A 15,377-nucleotide genomic window follows, 5' to 3' on the forward strand; every position below is an offset into this window, starting at 1 on the left:
GTGTGTGTGTGTGTGTGTGTGTGTGAGAGAGAGAAAAAGAGAGAGAGCGAGAGAGTGGGTTAAGTGGCATGTTGTATCTGTTTTCTCAGTGGCTGAAACAGGTTATTCTGAAAGTAATGTTCAGAAACAGCCCTAACCCTAAAGACGCAGAGACACCTGCATGACTCAAAATCACACCATAACAAAGAACAAACAGGACAAGTGTCATCCACCCTATTACCTAAATAGTACACTACATTTGACCAGAGCTCTGGACTGAAAAGGACCCGGTCCTGGTTATAAAAGACATTGAAAAGGACCCGGTCCTGGTTAAAAGACATTGAAAGGGACCAGGTTCTGGTTAAAATACATTGAAAGGGACCAGGTTCTGGTCAAAATACATTGAAAGGGACCAGGTCCTGGTTAAAAGACAATGAAAAGGGACAGGTTCTGGTTAAAAGACAATGAAAAGGGACAGGTTCTGGTTAAATCACATTGAAAAGGACCAGGTCCTGGTTAAAAGACATTCAAAAGGAACAAGTCCTGGTTAAAAGACATTGAAAAGGACCAGGTTCTTGTTAAAATACATTGAAAAGGACCAAGTCCTGGTTAAAAGACAATGAAAAGGGACAGGTTCTGGTTAAAATACATTGAAAAGGAACAGGTCCTGGTTAAAAGACATTGAAAAGGGACATGTCCTGGTTAAAAGTAATGCATTATGTAGGGAATGGGGTAACATTTGGAACAGGGATTGAGGCAGTATCACACATCCCCACATGATTCATCCAGAAGATATTCATGAGGCTGAATGAGGGGGCGGGGCTTGTAAGTGTCCAAGGGGGCGGGCCTGGAATGGATTAGGGAAGAAAGACGAGTGAAGATATTTCTCAGTGTCAACCTGAACTCTACATCAAAGGGAGGTATCACACATATCTACTCACCTAGACAGGTAAGACTGCCTGAGGTTTGTGAATGACATTCATTATTAATGTCCTCATGGGGTTTATCTCTGGTTTTCTGGTTTAACTCTATTCTCATTGATCTCATGGTTGCAGTTGTTATAATGTTTCAAGCAAAAAAAGGCTGTTGTCAGGGTTTATGTGTTAGGGTCAGGGGTTACGTTTTGGGTTGGAGTGTTGCAGTTTGATGTTTAAGGTGTAGCTGGTCTCATGTAACTAGTCTCATGTGAAGCTGGTCTCAGGTGTAGCAGGTCTCAGATGAAGCTGGTCTCAGGTCTAGCTGGTCTCAGATGTAACTAGTCTCATGTGAAGCTGGTCTCAGGTGTAGCAGGTCTCAGATGAAGCTGGTCTCAGGTGTAGCAGGTCTCAGATGAAGCTGGTCTCAGGTCTAGCTGGTCTCAGATGTAACTAGTCTCACGTGAGGCTGGTCTCAGATGAAGCTGGTCTCAGATGAAGCTGGTCTCAGGTGAAGCTGGTCTCAGGTGAAGCTGGTCTCAGGTGAAGCTGGTCTCAGATGAAGCTGGTCTCAGGTGTAGCTGGTCTCAGGTGTAGCTGGTCTCAAATTAAACTGGTCTCAGGTGTAGCTGGTCTCAAATTAAACTGGTCTCAGGTGTAGCTGGTCTCAGGTGTAGCTGGTCTCAGATGAAGCTGGACACAGGAGAAACTGATCTCAGGTGGGTGTAGCTGGTCTCAGGTGAATTAGTCACTAATGGAAATTAGAATAGATCTGAATAGACATGAGCCCGACCTGACAACTCCCTAATGATTCCCTCCCTAACTGCCCAGGCTCTGGTGGTTTTAATGTTTTGGAGGATTTAAATAGAAATATGTTAAATAGATCACCCATTTCTCTGACAGATGTTGAATAATTATATCAGCTCTATTCGTGCCCTTTGTATTTGCAAATATTGGTGTAGTTTTGCCAACTAAACATGAACCTAGTTAACTTTTTGATCAAACCCTTCTCTACAGTAGCTAGAGTTGGGATAGAGAGCCCATCCACTCTGAGAGTTGGGATAGAGAGCCTATCCACTCTGAGAGTTGGGATAGAGAGCCTATCCACTCTGAGAGTTGGGATAGAGAGCCCATCCACTCTGAGAGTTGGGATAGAGAGCCTATCCACTCTGAGAGTTGGGATAGAGGTCACATCCACTCTGAGAGTTGGGACAGAGAGCCTATCCACTCTGAGAGTTGGGATAGAGGTCACATCCACTCTGAGAGTTGGGATAGAGGGCACATCCACTCTGAGAGTTGTGATAGAGGTCACATCCACTCTGAGAGTTGGGATAGAGGGCACATCCACTCTGAGGCTTTTTGATTAAATAGAAGTTTTGTGCCATTTTTGTTCAGAATGCACTGATGTGGGCACATGCCAAAAGAAACTGTGAAAGAATTCTATCGAAGTTGTGCCCTTCATGCATATTTGCCTTGTCATTGGCTACAGCAGTTGTGGCTGTTTTGCATATTTGCCTTTTCATTGGCTACAGAAGCTGTGGCTGTCATGCATATTTGCTAGAACCAACCTCTACATCCAGCAAAGGAAAATATTTTTGGTTCTGTCTCAGAACAAGCAAGTAACCCTAATTGCTCCTGGATCATTTTTGTAAATAACAACCTGTTCTCAGTCAAATTAACTGATTAAATAATAGTTAAGTGGCACACAGACCACACAGGCTTGGCACCCAGAACACACAGCTTATGTTTCAGGACCCCACCCCAGCTCCTCAAGGATCTCAGCCCCTCACACAAACCCATAGCTCTGTACTATACCTTTCATCAAACCCATGGCTCTGTACTATACCTTTCATCAAACCCATAGCACTGTACTGTACCTTTCATCAAACCCATAGCTCTGTACTATACCTTTCATCAAACCCATAGCTCTGTATTGTACCTTTCATCAAACCTATAGCTCTGTACTCTACCTTTCATCAATACATTGTTTCCTGTAAATTGGATCAAAGGGTGTCATTTTGATTGCGCCCAGCCAGTTCTATGGTTTGCATCCCAATTACCTCTCCTTTTCCTGAAAGAGAAGCTACACCCACTCACTTCTTCCCACAAATGTTAAAAGAACTGAATTTGCTGGACAGGGTTTCCACCATTTGTCAAATATCACCTTCTCTAAAGTCCAAACTTTAGGAGGAAGGAGGGTCCACCCGCTTGATGTCAAAACGAGCAACCCAAAATCAACACACACACACACACAGTCAGGTAACTGTCTCACACCGAAACACACATAGGTAGCTATCTCTTAAGTTGACGACAGCTTTAACGAAAAATACTTCTGCTACCTTTTTTCACTGACAATTAAATACAAACTGTGACTAAATAAATGAAGGACAAACATTTTATAATGCCTGAGGAAAACAGCATTTTGCCATTTATCATGTGCATGTTGTTGTAGAGCATCCTTGAAATTCATTGAATGGCCCCTTCTCTGGGTGTCTGTCTGGTCCCAGCCTTCTCACACATCCCCCTCCCTGCAAACAAACAGACATGACCTTCCCAAATAACTAAGTATTAAATAATCCTAGATTTCGTCAATCACATTTAGGGAGAAAGAAACCTCTGTCTTCTGAACACCTCAACAGTCCAAGATTACACCTTACTGTAATGTCAGACAGCTACTAGTTAGACATTGGTTGTTGGTGGTTAGTTAAATTAGATAAATCAAACAGTAAGTCATTTTTGACTAATGATGAAGACTATGGCTAAATCTTAAATAGTTGCCAAAATGAACACTGTCACAGACAGGTGACTATGCACACAGACCCACATAGTTCTGTAGTTCTTGTCAGATGGTGAGAGCTGGTGTGTTAAAGAACCCTGCAGAACTGCATTCCTCTTACTTGCTATCATACGCCCGTGTAAACCTGGGTGTGTGTGTGTTTGTGTATTCATACAGGTTTTACTGTGCTGGTAGGGACTTAATATCCCTTAAAGGATGGTAAAATAAAAATGTAAACTTAGTAGGGATATTTTGCATGAGCGTAAAGGCTATGGTTGCCTTCGGGGGTTAGGTTTAGGGTAACATCTGGAATTGAGGTTGGGATTAGATTTAGGGTGATAGGCTAGGATTAGGTTTAAATGTATGTTTTTGAAGTCAGGGTTAGGTTTAGGGTTAGGGGGTGGGGGGAAATCTGATTTTCAATAGGAGTGAGGTTTTAAAATGTTAAGTGTGCGTGCGTGTTTCAGGTCATTGGTTCCCATCCCAGCCAGTCCCCGTCACCATAGCAAGTATAATCCTATGAACAAAAGGTGGTTGACTGGCTGACAGCTCTCTGTTCACGCTATGGTGGATGGATGTAGGGATGTGTGGGGATGGATGTTGTGATGAGTGAGGATGGATGTGGGGATGTGTGGGGATGGATGTTGTGATGAGTGAGGATGGATGTGGGGATGTGTGGGGATGGATGTTGTGATGAGTGAGGATGGATGTGGGGATGTGTGGGGATGGATGTTGTGATGAGTGAGGATGGATGTGGGGAAGGGTGGGGATGGATGTTGTGATGTGTGGGGATGGATGTGGGGATGTGTGGGGATGGATGTTGTGATGAGTGAGGATGGATGTGGGGATGTGTGGGGATGGATGTTGTGGTGTGTGAGGATGGATGTGGGGATGTGTGGGGATGGATGTTGTGGTGTGTGGGGATGGATGTGGGGATGTGTGGGGATGGATGTTGTGATGTGTGGGGATGGATGTTGTGATGTGTGGGGATGAATGTTGTGATGTGGGGGGATGGATGCTGTGATGTGTGGGGATGGATGTTGTGATGTGTGGGGATGGCTGTGATGGGTGGGGATGGATGTTGTGATGTGGGGGGATGGATGTTGTGATGTGTGGGGATGTATGTTGTGATGTGTGGGGATGGATGTTGGGATGTGGGGGGATGGATGTTGTGATGTGTGGGGATGGATGTTGTGATGTGTGGGGATGGATGTGGGGATGTGTGGGGATGTTTGGGGATGGATGTGGGGATGTGTGGGGATGGATGTTGTGATGTGTGGGGATGGATGTTGTGATGTGTGGGGATGGATGTTGTGATGTGTGGGGATGGATGTTGTGATGTGTGGGGATGTGGGGATGTATGTAGATGGATGTTGGGATAGATGTAGATGAATGTTGTGATGTGTGGGGATGGATGTGGGGATGTGTGGGGATGGATGTTGTGATGTGTGGGGATGGATGTTGTGATGTGTGGTTATGTATTTAGTTCAGGATCAGTTAGTCTTCGTTAGTCTGGGTTCCAGTCTATTTCGTTTAGAATCAGTTAGACTTCTTTAGTCTGGGTACCAGTCTATTTAGCAGACATTCCACTCCTTGACAAAGATGTTTAGTGTAATGAGTTTCAGCTGGTCAGAATAAGGTGACATCTGAGCTCCAGTTTTAACAGGTCATGTGTGGGGATGGATGTTGTGATGTGTGGTTATGTATTTAGTTCAGGATCAGTTAGACTTCGTTAGTCTGGGTTCCAGTCTATTTCGTTTAGAATCAGTTAGACTTCTTTAGTCTGGGTACCAGTCTATTTAGCAGACATTCCACTCCTTGACAAAGATGTTTAGTGTAATGAGTTTCAGCTCGTCAGAATAAGGTGACATCTGAGCTCCAGTTTAACAGGTCATGCTAAATAGAGCATCTCCATGGAAATCACATTTAACTTCAATTCCTGGTAAAGCAGCCATTCAGGGAATTGAAAGCCAATTAAGAGAGTAGCTGCAGTTGTGTTTCTTCTTTGTGGACCCCAGGAAGATTTGTTGCCAAAGTATGAGCAAATGGTGAGCAAATAAACAACTTTTGATGAATTAAAATGACTAATCTCAAAAACAGTGAATGTCGTTTTGAAATAAGGACACTCCAAACTAAAAGATAATAATGTCGCCACGTAATTCTCCGTCACTACTAGTCTGAACAAGATGCCAACTGACAGGTTTCAGCTGTTTGTCTTCGTCCGACAGGTTTTAGCTGTGCTGTTCTGGCAACTTCTGTACTCAGGGTTATAGCACCACCAACTGGCCAGCATTACAGAAGCCTGCACTCCCCTGCTGGTTTGCCTCTGATGTTATGCGGGTCGGTCCTGGTTGGGAGACCAAATACTGCTGGAAGTGATGCTGAAGGGCCAGTAGAGGGACATTAGTGATGGCAGGTTGTGGAGCAGTAAAAGCATCTGACCAGTAACAGTAAGGTTGCTTGATCAAATCCCTGGGGTTCCACAGGAGACGGTGCACTTGGTTTGGGGTTTAGTAAGGGAACATTACTACACTTGGTTTGGGGTTTAGTAAGGGAACATTACTACACTTGGTTTGGGGGTTAGTAAGGGAACATTACTACACTTGGTTTGGGGTTTAGTAAGGGAACATTACTACACTTGGTTTGGGGTTTAGTAAGGGAACATTACTACACTTGGTTTGGGAGGTTAGTAAGGGAACATTACTACACTTGGTTTGGGGTTTAGTAAGGGAACATTACTACACTTGGTTTGGGAGGTTAGTAAGGGAACATTACTACACTTGGTTTGGGGTTTAGTAAGGGAACATTACTGCACTTGGTTTGGGGGTTAGTAAGGGAACATTACTACACTTGGTTTGGGGTTTAGTAAGGGAACATTACTACACTTGGTTTGGGGTTTAGTAAGGGAACATTACTACACTTGGTTTGGGAGGTTAGTAAGGGAACATTACTACACTTGGTTTGGGGTTTAGTAAGGGAACATTACTACACTTGGTTTGGGAGGTTAGTAAGGGAACATTACTACACTTGGTTTGGGGTTTAGTAAGGGAACATTACTGCACTTGGTTTGGGGGTTAGTAAGGGAACATTACTACACTTGGTTTGGGGTTTAGTAAGGGAACATTACTACACTTGGTTTGGGGTTTAGTAAGGGAACATTACTACACTTGGTTTGGGAGGTTAGTAAGGGAACATTACTACACTTGGTTTGGACTGATGGACTAAGGCTGAGTGTCTAGGGCTTCGGGTGTAGGGTTTATGATCTAGGACTGAGGGTGTAGCTGAGGAACTAGGGCTGAGTGTCTAGGGCTTTGGGTGTAGGGTTTATGATCTAGGACTGAGGGTGTAGCTGAGGAACTAGGGCTGAGTGTCTAGGGCTTTGGGTGTAGGGTTTATGATCTAGGACTGAGGGTGTAGCTGAGGAACTAGGGCTGAGTGTCTAGGGCTTTGGGTGTAGGGTTTATGATCTAGGACTGAGGGTGTAGCTGAGGAACTAGGGCTGAGTGTCTAGGGCTTTGGGTGTAGGGTTTATGATCTAGGACTGAGGGTGTAGCTGAGGAACTAGGGCTGAGTGTCTAGGGCTTTGGGTGTAGGGTTTATGATCTAGGACTGAGGGTGTAGCTGAGGAACTAGGGCTGAGTGTCTAGGGCTTTGGGTGTAGGGTTTATGATCTAGGACTGAGGGTGTAGCTGAGGAACTAGGGCTGAGTGTCTAGGGCTTTGGGTGTAGGGTTTATGATCTAGGATTGAGGGTGTAGGACTGAGAGCAAGAGTGTTGGAGTGACTCTGAAATTTGGTGGGGGGGGACATTTGACTACAGTGTCAGTGTTAATGTATCACACCAAAATGTCTATTTAATATGTAGTTCTGTGTTTTGATAGGACGTAAGCATTCAGTGGGAATATTCCTATCAGTTTGACTTGAAGAAAGTAGTGATTTCTGAACAGCTTTAAGTTTTCCAATCTGCTCATATAGACGCCTTGGATTCATTTAATTAAAATCACTTCTTACCTGTTGATTTGAGGCCTCTCTCTTTCCCTCGCCCTGCCTACATTTCTGACCAGTGTTTTTGTCATGACAGCCTCTCTTCTGCATAAAGTAAACACATACAGTTGTGCTCAAAATGTTGCAAACCCAAAAAGGGAATTGATAATATATGTACCATTTGTAAAGCAAAACATTTACTGACCCCTGTTCCAAAGTCTGCATACCCATGGTTCTTAATACTGTGTATTGCCCCCCTTTAGCATAAATGACAGAATGCAGTCTTTTGTAATAGTTGTCTATGAGGCCCCGAATTCTTGCAGGTGGTATAGCTGCCCATTCGTCTTGGCAAAATGCCTCCAGGTCATGCAAAGTCTTTGGTTGTCATGCATGAACCACACATTTCTCCCTAGAGTGGCTCAATTATATTAAGGTCAGGAGACTGATGGTCACTCCAGAACCTTCAGCTTTTTCTGCTGTAACCACTGTTGGATCAACTTGGCCTTGTGCTTAGGGTCATTGTCGCGCTGGAAAGTCCAAGAGCGTCCCATGTGCAGCTTTCATGCAGAACAATGCAAATTGTCTGTCACTTATCAATGATTCACCTGTTGGTTTGTGGTCACTTTCTCTCTCTCCTTGCCTGTGTGTTCCTGTTATTCACTTTCCTGCCATGATCATACATAGCATCAAGAAAATCCTTAGAATATTCAACACAATTTTAGGACCCATAGCTATATATAGATGATTCAAAACATCTACACTGAGGGAAAAACAATTTGAGATTGTTATCAAGAACAATAGTTACTTACACTCCATTTTTGGTTGGTGGTGGCTCATCCATTATTTGGCTAGTTACTTGCAGACCCTCTGGTGAAGACTAAGACAGAGATTGTGCAAGTCATTTTAGTAGGCGTTCTTCCTGACTGGCTGTCAGAGGTGTAAAAAGTACCAAGTATTCAACTGGGTTTGGCTGTGTTCACCACTTTAGGGAAATATCTAATTAGGTTTTTCTTCCCAAAACTGGTGAACACAGCCGAGTACTTTTACTTCATACTTTTTATACCTCTGGGGGCTGTCTACTTTTCACACCCCTGGGGGCTGTCTACTTTTTACACCTCTGGGGGCTGTCTACTTTTTACACCTCTGGGGGCTGTCTACTTAGTGTTTGGAGTTCAGCCATTGAGAGAGACTACAAGTGGATTTGTAATTCCCCAAAACTGTGTGGTAGATGCACCTAACCTCTGACCTCTCACCACTCCAACCAGGAAGCCCTAAGCAGAAGAAAATGAGTATAACGAAAGAAAAGGACCCTCCTCCTTACATCTTACCTGGTAAGTCAACAACACTAACATTATTTTGTGTTCCTATCATTTTACCAACACGACTATATTAGGCTAGTAGTATTGTATGTTCTAGTCTAGGTTTGTTGTATTTTAAGACACTATTCATTATGTACCAGGCTAGGTTAGGTTAATTGTATTGTATGATACTATTCATTATGTACCAGGCTAGGTTAGGTTAATTGTATTGTATGATAGTATTCATTATGTACCAGGCTAGGTTAGGTTAATTGTATTGTATGATACTATTCATTATGTACCAGGCTAGGTTAGGTTAATTATATTGTATGATACTATTCATTATGTACCAGGCTAGGTTAGGTTAATTGTATTGTATGATACTATTCATTATGTACCAGGCTAGGTTAGGTTATTTGTATTGTATGATACTATTCATTATGTACCAGGCTAGGTTAGGTTAATTGTATTGTATGATACTATTCATTATGTACCAGGCTAGGTTAGGTTAATTGTATTGTATGATAGTATTCATTATGTACCAGGCTATGCTAGGTTATTTGTATTGTATGATACTATTCATTATGTACCAGGCTAGGTTAGGTTAATTGTATTGTATGATACTATTCATTATGTACCAGGCTAGGTTAGGTTAATTGTATTGTATGATACTATTCATTATGTACCAGGCTATGCTAGGTTATTTGTATTGTATGATACTATTCATTATGTACCAGGCTAGGTTAGGTTATTTGTATTGTATGATACTATTCATTATGTACCAGGCTAGGTTAGGTTAATTGTATTTTATGATATTATTCATTATGTACCAGGCTAGGTTAGGTTATTTGTATTGTATGATACTATTCATTATGTACCAGGCTAGGTTAGGTTAATTGTATTGTATGATACTATTCATTATGTACCAGGCTAGGTTAGGTTAATTGTATTGTATGATACTATTCATTATGTACCAGGCTAGGTTAGGTTAATTGTATTGTATGATATTATTCTCCACCGCATCTAAACTCTCTAACAACCACCCCCCCCCCATCTTCCAGTTGAAGGTCAAGGTGATGATAATATAAAGGTGTACCATCCTCACACCCCATTCAACCCTCCTGGATCCACCATCTCTTCTGGAGGAAGGGCTCCAGGTAAACCTGTCCTCTGCCTCGTCAGACACCTCCTCGCCCAATTACATTCCTGTCAGGTTATATTGGCGCATACATTCCCCATCAATCTCCCTCGCTACCTTGTGTGGGTGTTGGGAGTTTTATTCAAAAGTATTGGAGGCAGAAATGCCCTTAAGACCGAAACGAATGTTACGTTGATTCAGTGCAGGTGGACGGTTATGGGAAGGGTAAGGGTAAGGGACAAGCTCTAACCTTGGTCAAACGTCTACTTAGATTCAGTCATTTTCCATCATATCAACCAATTCATCTTCAAGTGAAACTCTAACATGCTGTTTATGAGGTCCAACAATGACGGGGGCTCTAATGATGGGGGCTCTAATGATGGGGGCTCTAATGATGGGGGCTCTAATGATGAGGGCTCTAATGATGGGGGCTCTAATGATGGGGGCTCTAATGATGGGGGCTCTAATGATGAGGGCTCTAATGATGAGGGCTCTAATGATGGGGGCTCTAATGATGGGGACTCTAATGATGAGGGCTCTAATGATGGGGGCTCTAATGATGGGGGCTCTAATGATGAGGGCTCTAATGATGGGGGCTCTAATGATGGGGGCTCTAATGATGGGGGCTCTAATGATGAGGGCTCTAATGATGAGGGCTCTAATGATGGGGGCTCTAATGATGGGGGCTCTAATGATGGGGGCTGACGTGTCAAAATATGACGGTACCGTTCTCTCTCAGTGTTCACCAGTGGAGGAGGTGGAATCGGAGGTGGGGATTTACGAGGCAGTGGAATAGGAGGTGATGGTGGCGAAACTCAGAAGCCGAGGTTTGTGAGTTATGAGACCGAGCTGGGTCGGACAGCAGCCATGACCACCTGCACTTCCTGTCAGCAGCAGGTAAGCCCTTGGACAGCCATTTTGGATTCCACAATGTGGTGTGTTGGATGTGCAGTGTGTCCAGCCTAAACCCTGTTATGTCTTTAGCATTTGCTTGGTGTCTTATTCTATCACAGGAGATTTTATTGTAACGTAGAGAAAATATCTGTCACCCGATAATAATCAACCATCAAACTGAATCTGACAGGTGATGACCAATGTCACCTACAAGGTTGGGGCCTTCGCCTGGCTCATGTGTCTCCTCTTCATCTGTTTTGGGTGAGTAGGGAGGAAGGGAGGGGTGGGGGGATGGGGGTGGGGGGGTGTATCTTCAATTCAATTCTGTCTGTCCTCCATGTTGAGGCTAGGTTAGTTGTATTATTAAGACACTTCCATTATGTACGAGGCTATGTCAGGTTAGTTGTATTATGTTTATTGTATTCTACTTGTGTTTACATGTTTATTGTATTCTACTTGTGTCTATATGTTCGTTGTATTCTACTTGTGTCTATATGTTCGTTGTATTCTACTTTTGTCTATATGTTCGTTGTATTCTACTTGTGTCTATATGTTCGTTGTATTCTACTTGTGTCTACATGTTTATCGTATTCTACTTGTGTCTACATGTTTATCGTATTCTACTTGTGTCTACATGTTTATCGTATTCTACTTGTGTCTACATGTTTATCGTATTCTACTTGTGTCTACATGTTTATCGTATTCTACTTGTGTCTACATGTTTATCGTATTCTACTTGTGTCTACATGTTTATCGTACTCTACTTGTGTCTACATGTTTATCGTATTCTACTTGTGTCTACATGTTTATTGTATTGTCTTTATATCTTCCAGGTTGATCCTGGGCTGCTGTTTGATCCCATTCTTCCTGAAACACTTTAAGGACGCGTATCATTCCTGTCCTCGTTGCAACCGTATCCTCCACGTGGACAAGAAGCGCTGCTGCTGACCTCCACACTGCCATGGCAACCAGGGGAGGAGGAGCTGTCAGGGCCGACACCCTCTACCACTGCTCTCACTGAGTCTGGGCTGGATTCCATTTCTGAAAAACATGTTTTACTTATCCCTTTAGCACACACTGCCTTGTCTATTTAAAAGTGGTTGTTCGTCTCCGGTTTCATCGCTCAGCTGTTCACCAAAGCAGGAGGGGGGATGCAAAATGGAATCCAGCTGAGATGACAGCCATCACTGCAGAAACCTCCGGAATTACTGTCCCACAACTCCCAAATAGCATCCTGTTCCCTGTGTGGTACACTTCTGAGAGTGGGAAAGGTCTCTCCATAGGGAACCGGCAGCCATTTGGGATAGAAATGTAGTTTCTATGGTTACATTCAACTAACTGTACCTAGGGTTGTAAATATTTTTTTTAAACTGAAACAAAAAACTGAAAAACATCAAAGAAGCAAGCAGACACAGGTCTGTGGCGGTGCTCTGTCTGGGGTCCTCTACTTTCCAAGAATTCCCAGGTTTTCCATTAATCCCATTTGAAATATTCCTAACGACAAAGGAATAAACCTGGTAATTCTCCAACGAGGATTTCTAGAAAACCTTTGATTTTAAGGGTACATTACTAGTGTTTTGCAGGAACAACATTCCAGAACATTCGGATAGAAATGTGTTGGGTAAAACAGTTATGATGCCTGCACATGTCTATATATTGCACCCATGTTTACAAAGGCCAACCATCAATGAGCACAATATTTCATTTGATTATATTTCAAACCCCCACCTGATTGACTCTAAATGCTACTTAACTTTCACCCTATAAGTCTTTTTTATATGTAAATATATACAGTATGAAGGAAATGTTCAAGAAATAATTGTGTGTGGGCATGTGACATTAACTCAATTTGACCCAGGCCCTAGTTAATCTGAGTGCATGGAGGTCATGCGTCCCAAATGAAACCTTATTTCTTTACCTAGTACACAAAAGAAGTGCAAAAAGAATACATGTGTTTGTCAAAGGTGTTCAGTGCAACCGGCTCCAAGGGGAAAAACACTGCCTCACTTTCCCACAGTCAGTCACACACACACACACACACACACAGTCACACACACACACACAATCACACACACACACCTGAACGCTTGGTGACAAAATTCAGCATCATTATATTCAATATACTCTGAGCAATCTAACTTTCAATTGTGAATTTTAAGAAATGTATTTGTAAGCATTGGATTCTGGTTTATTGCTTATATAGATTATTTTATGCTTCTAATAAACTAATATATATGAGGTAACATGCTTTCAGTTGTGGTTGTTGCATTGAGCAGGATGTTTGTAATAAAAAATTTGAATTGGTTTTCAAATGGTTAAATACCACATCCTTTGGGGAAAATACAAAAATTGTGAGGATAATGGAACCCCAAAAGAGTTTTTGAAAAGCCAGTTGAGAAATGTTGACATTAAATGTAAATACCTCTACCTTGTCTAAAAATTCTATCCACACTTGGTTAATTAAGTCTTCTCATTAGGTCAGAAAAAAGACATTTGATAATTTTATTTTATTTACTTTATCTCCCAAAGAGCCAAATGCAGGTTAATTTACATTATAAACCGGGTGCTTTGAATCCTGGATGCTGATTGGATATTAGATGTGGCATATGAGACTGTTATGCCTGGAATGACATCACATACATTACATTGTTTATATAGCAATAAAGGGTCTTGTGAGTTTGTTACACTCCACAATGCATTGTGCCTATAAGAACAATTCTTAGCCATGGTGTATGGGCCATAAACCACAGCCTTTTCTGCCACATTGCTTAAGAATCAGTGATCAGACTTAACAATACCAGTTAAGTGATTCACATGAAACAGCCTACAGTAACATTAAGGTATTGAACATGATATTCCCAAGGGGTTTTAATCTGATAATCAGTAAATAATACTCCGGGACATCATAGATTTCCATTTGCAGACAGGCTGTTCGGGAATCAAGCATACCCCTGACCCTTACAAATGCTTGTTGTCTACTGATTTCCAGAGATTTTAAATCTATCTACTAATCTATCTACTAATCAATCGATCCACTTTAGGAGAAACAAAAATTTGCAATTTATGTAATAAAAATAAAACAATAATTTAAATTAAAATAACCAACTTTCTGTCATGGACAGTCCCTTTCTAAATCAAATTAACCATTTCCTGTAGAGAGTTAGACTCCAACCTCATCGTTAAGGTGTGTGTTTAGGGTCCCTGTAGAGTTAGACTCCAACCTCATCGTTAAGGTGTGTGTTTAGTGACCCTGTAGAGAGTTAGACTCCAACCTCATCGTTAAGGTGTGTGTTTAGTGAGCCTGTAGAGTTAGACTCCAACCTCATCGTTAAGGTGTGTGTTTAGTGACCCTGTAGAGAGTTAGACTCCAACCTCATCGTTAAGGTGTGTGTTTAGTGACCCTGTAGAGTTAGACTCCAACCTCATCGTTAAGGTGTGTGTTTAGTGACCCTGTAGAGTTAGACTCCAACCTCATCGTTACGGTGTGTGTTTAGTGACCCTGTAGAGTTAGACTCCAACCTCATCGTTAAGGTGTGTGTTTAGTGACCCTGTAGAGTTAGACTCCAACCTCATCGTTAAGGTGTGTGTTTAGTGACCCTGTAGAGTTAGACTCCAACCTCATCGTTACGGTGTGTGTTTAGTGAGCCTGTAGAGTTAGACTCCAACCTCATCGTTAAGGTGTGTGTTTAGTGACCCTGTAGAGCAGTGGTGCCAAACCGGTTCCACGGAGGGCCGAGTGTCTGCAGGTTTTTGGTTTTTCCTATAAATTGGTTCCTAGTTCATACCTACACAACCAGGTGAGGGTAGAAACTAACCAATCAGTGACCTAATTAACCAATCAAGTACAAGGTGAGAGCAAAAACCTGCAGACACTCGGCCCTCCGTGGAACCGGTTTGACACCTGTGCTGTAGAGTTAGACTCCAACCTCATCGTTAAGGTGTGTGTTTAGTGATCCTGTAGAGTTAGACTCCAACCTCATCGTTAAGGTGTGTGTTTAGTGACCCTGTAGAGTTAGACTCCAACCTCATCGTTACGGTGTGTGTTTAGTGACCCTGTAGAGTTAGACTCCAACCTCATCGTTAAGGTGTGTGTTTAGTGATCCATGTAGAGAGTTAGATAACTCTGATCATCACTATCCCTGACTTAGTCAAGGGCAAAATGTAATTTAAGGGCTGAGGGTCTAGGGGTGTATGGGCTAGAGTTGAGGGTTTAGGCCTGAGGGTCTAGGGTGTATGGGCTAGGGTTTAGGCCTGAGGGTCTAGGGTTAGATCTAGCACCAGGATTGAGCAGACCTGGTCTTTAGGGTTTATGGGCTGTCTACTTTGTGTTTGGACACCATGGCCTGGTAAGGGTTGGACCTTATTTAGACAGGTGAGTGACTTTCTGAATCCTGT

At 42.6% G+C, this 15,377-nt stretch overlaps 1 protein-coding gene across 2 annotated transcripts; it reads left to right on the forward strand.

The window, feature by feature from the left end:
* Positions 1 to 876: 876 nt before the first annotated feature.
* si:ch211-157c3.4 (LITAF-like zinc ribbon domain-containing protein) lies at positions 877 to 13,225 on the forward strand. Of its 2 annotated transcripts, none has more exons than XM_029123117.2 (6): positions 877 to 928; positions 8,918 to 8,983; positions 10,012 to 10,107; positions 10,828 to 10,985; positions 11,173 to 11,243; positions 11,816 to 13,225. In XM_029123117.2, the coding sequence occupies exons 2-6, from the start codon at positions 8,938 to 8,940 to the stop codon at positions 11,928 to 11,930; spliced, it is 486 nt and encodes a 161-aa protein (XP_028978950.1). In that variant the 5' UTR covers positions 877 to 928; positions 8,918 to 8,937; the 3' UTR covers positions 11,931 to 13,225. The 2 variants fall into 2 exon arrangements, with proteins under 2 accessions (XP_028978950.1, XP_028978951.1); XM_029123118.2 differs by having other exon boundaries at positions 896 to 943.
* Positions 13,226 to 15,377: the final 2,152 nt, after the last annotated feature.

Source organism: Esox lucius, chromosome 11, assembly GCF_011004845.1.
Source record: "Esox lucius isolate fEsoLuc1 chromosome 11, fEsoLuc1.pri, whole genome shotgun sequence".
In the NCBI taxonomy this organism is placed as follows: domain Eukaryota; kingdom Metazoa; phylum Chordata; class Actinopteri; order Esociformes; family Esocidae; genus Esox; species Esox lucius.

Excerpts from the sequence above, each read along its gene's own strand:
- si:ch211-157c3.4 (XM_029123117.2), top strand. The coding sequence starts at position 8,938 with ATGAGTATAACGAAAGAAAAGGACCCTCCTCCTTACATCTTACCTG. Across the intron at positions 10,108-10,827 it reads TTCTGGAGGAAGGGCTCCAG|TGTTCACCAGTGGAGGAGGT; the intron begins GTAAACCTGTCC and ends GTTCTCTCTCAG. Across the intron at positions 10,986-11,172 it reads GCACTTCCTGTCAGCAGCAG|GTGATGACCAATGTCACCTA; the intron begins GTAAGCCCTTGG and ends TGAATCTGACAG.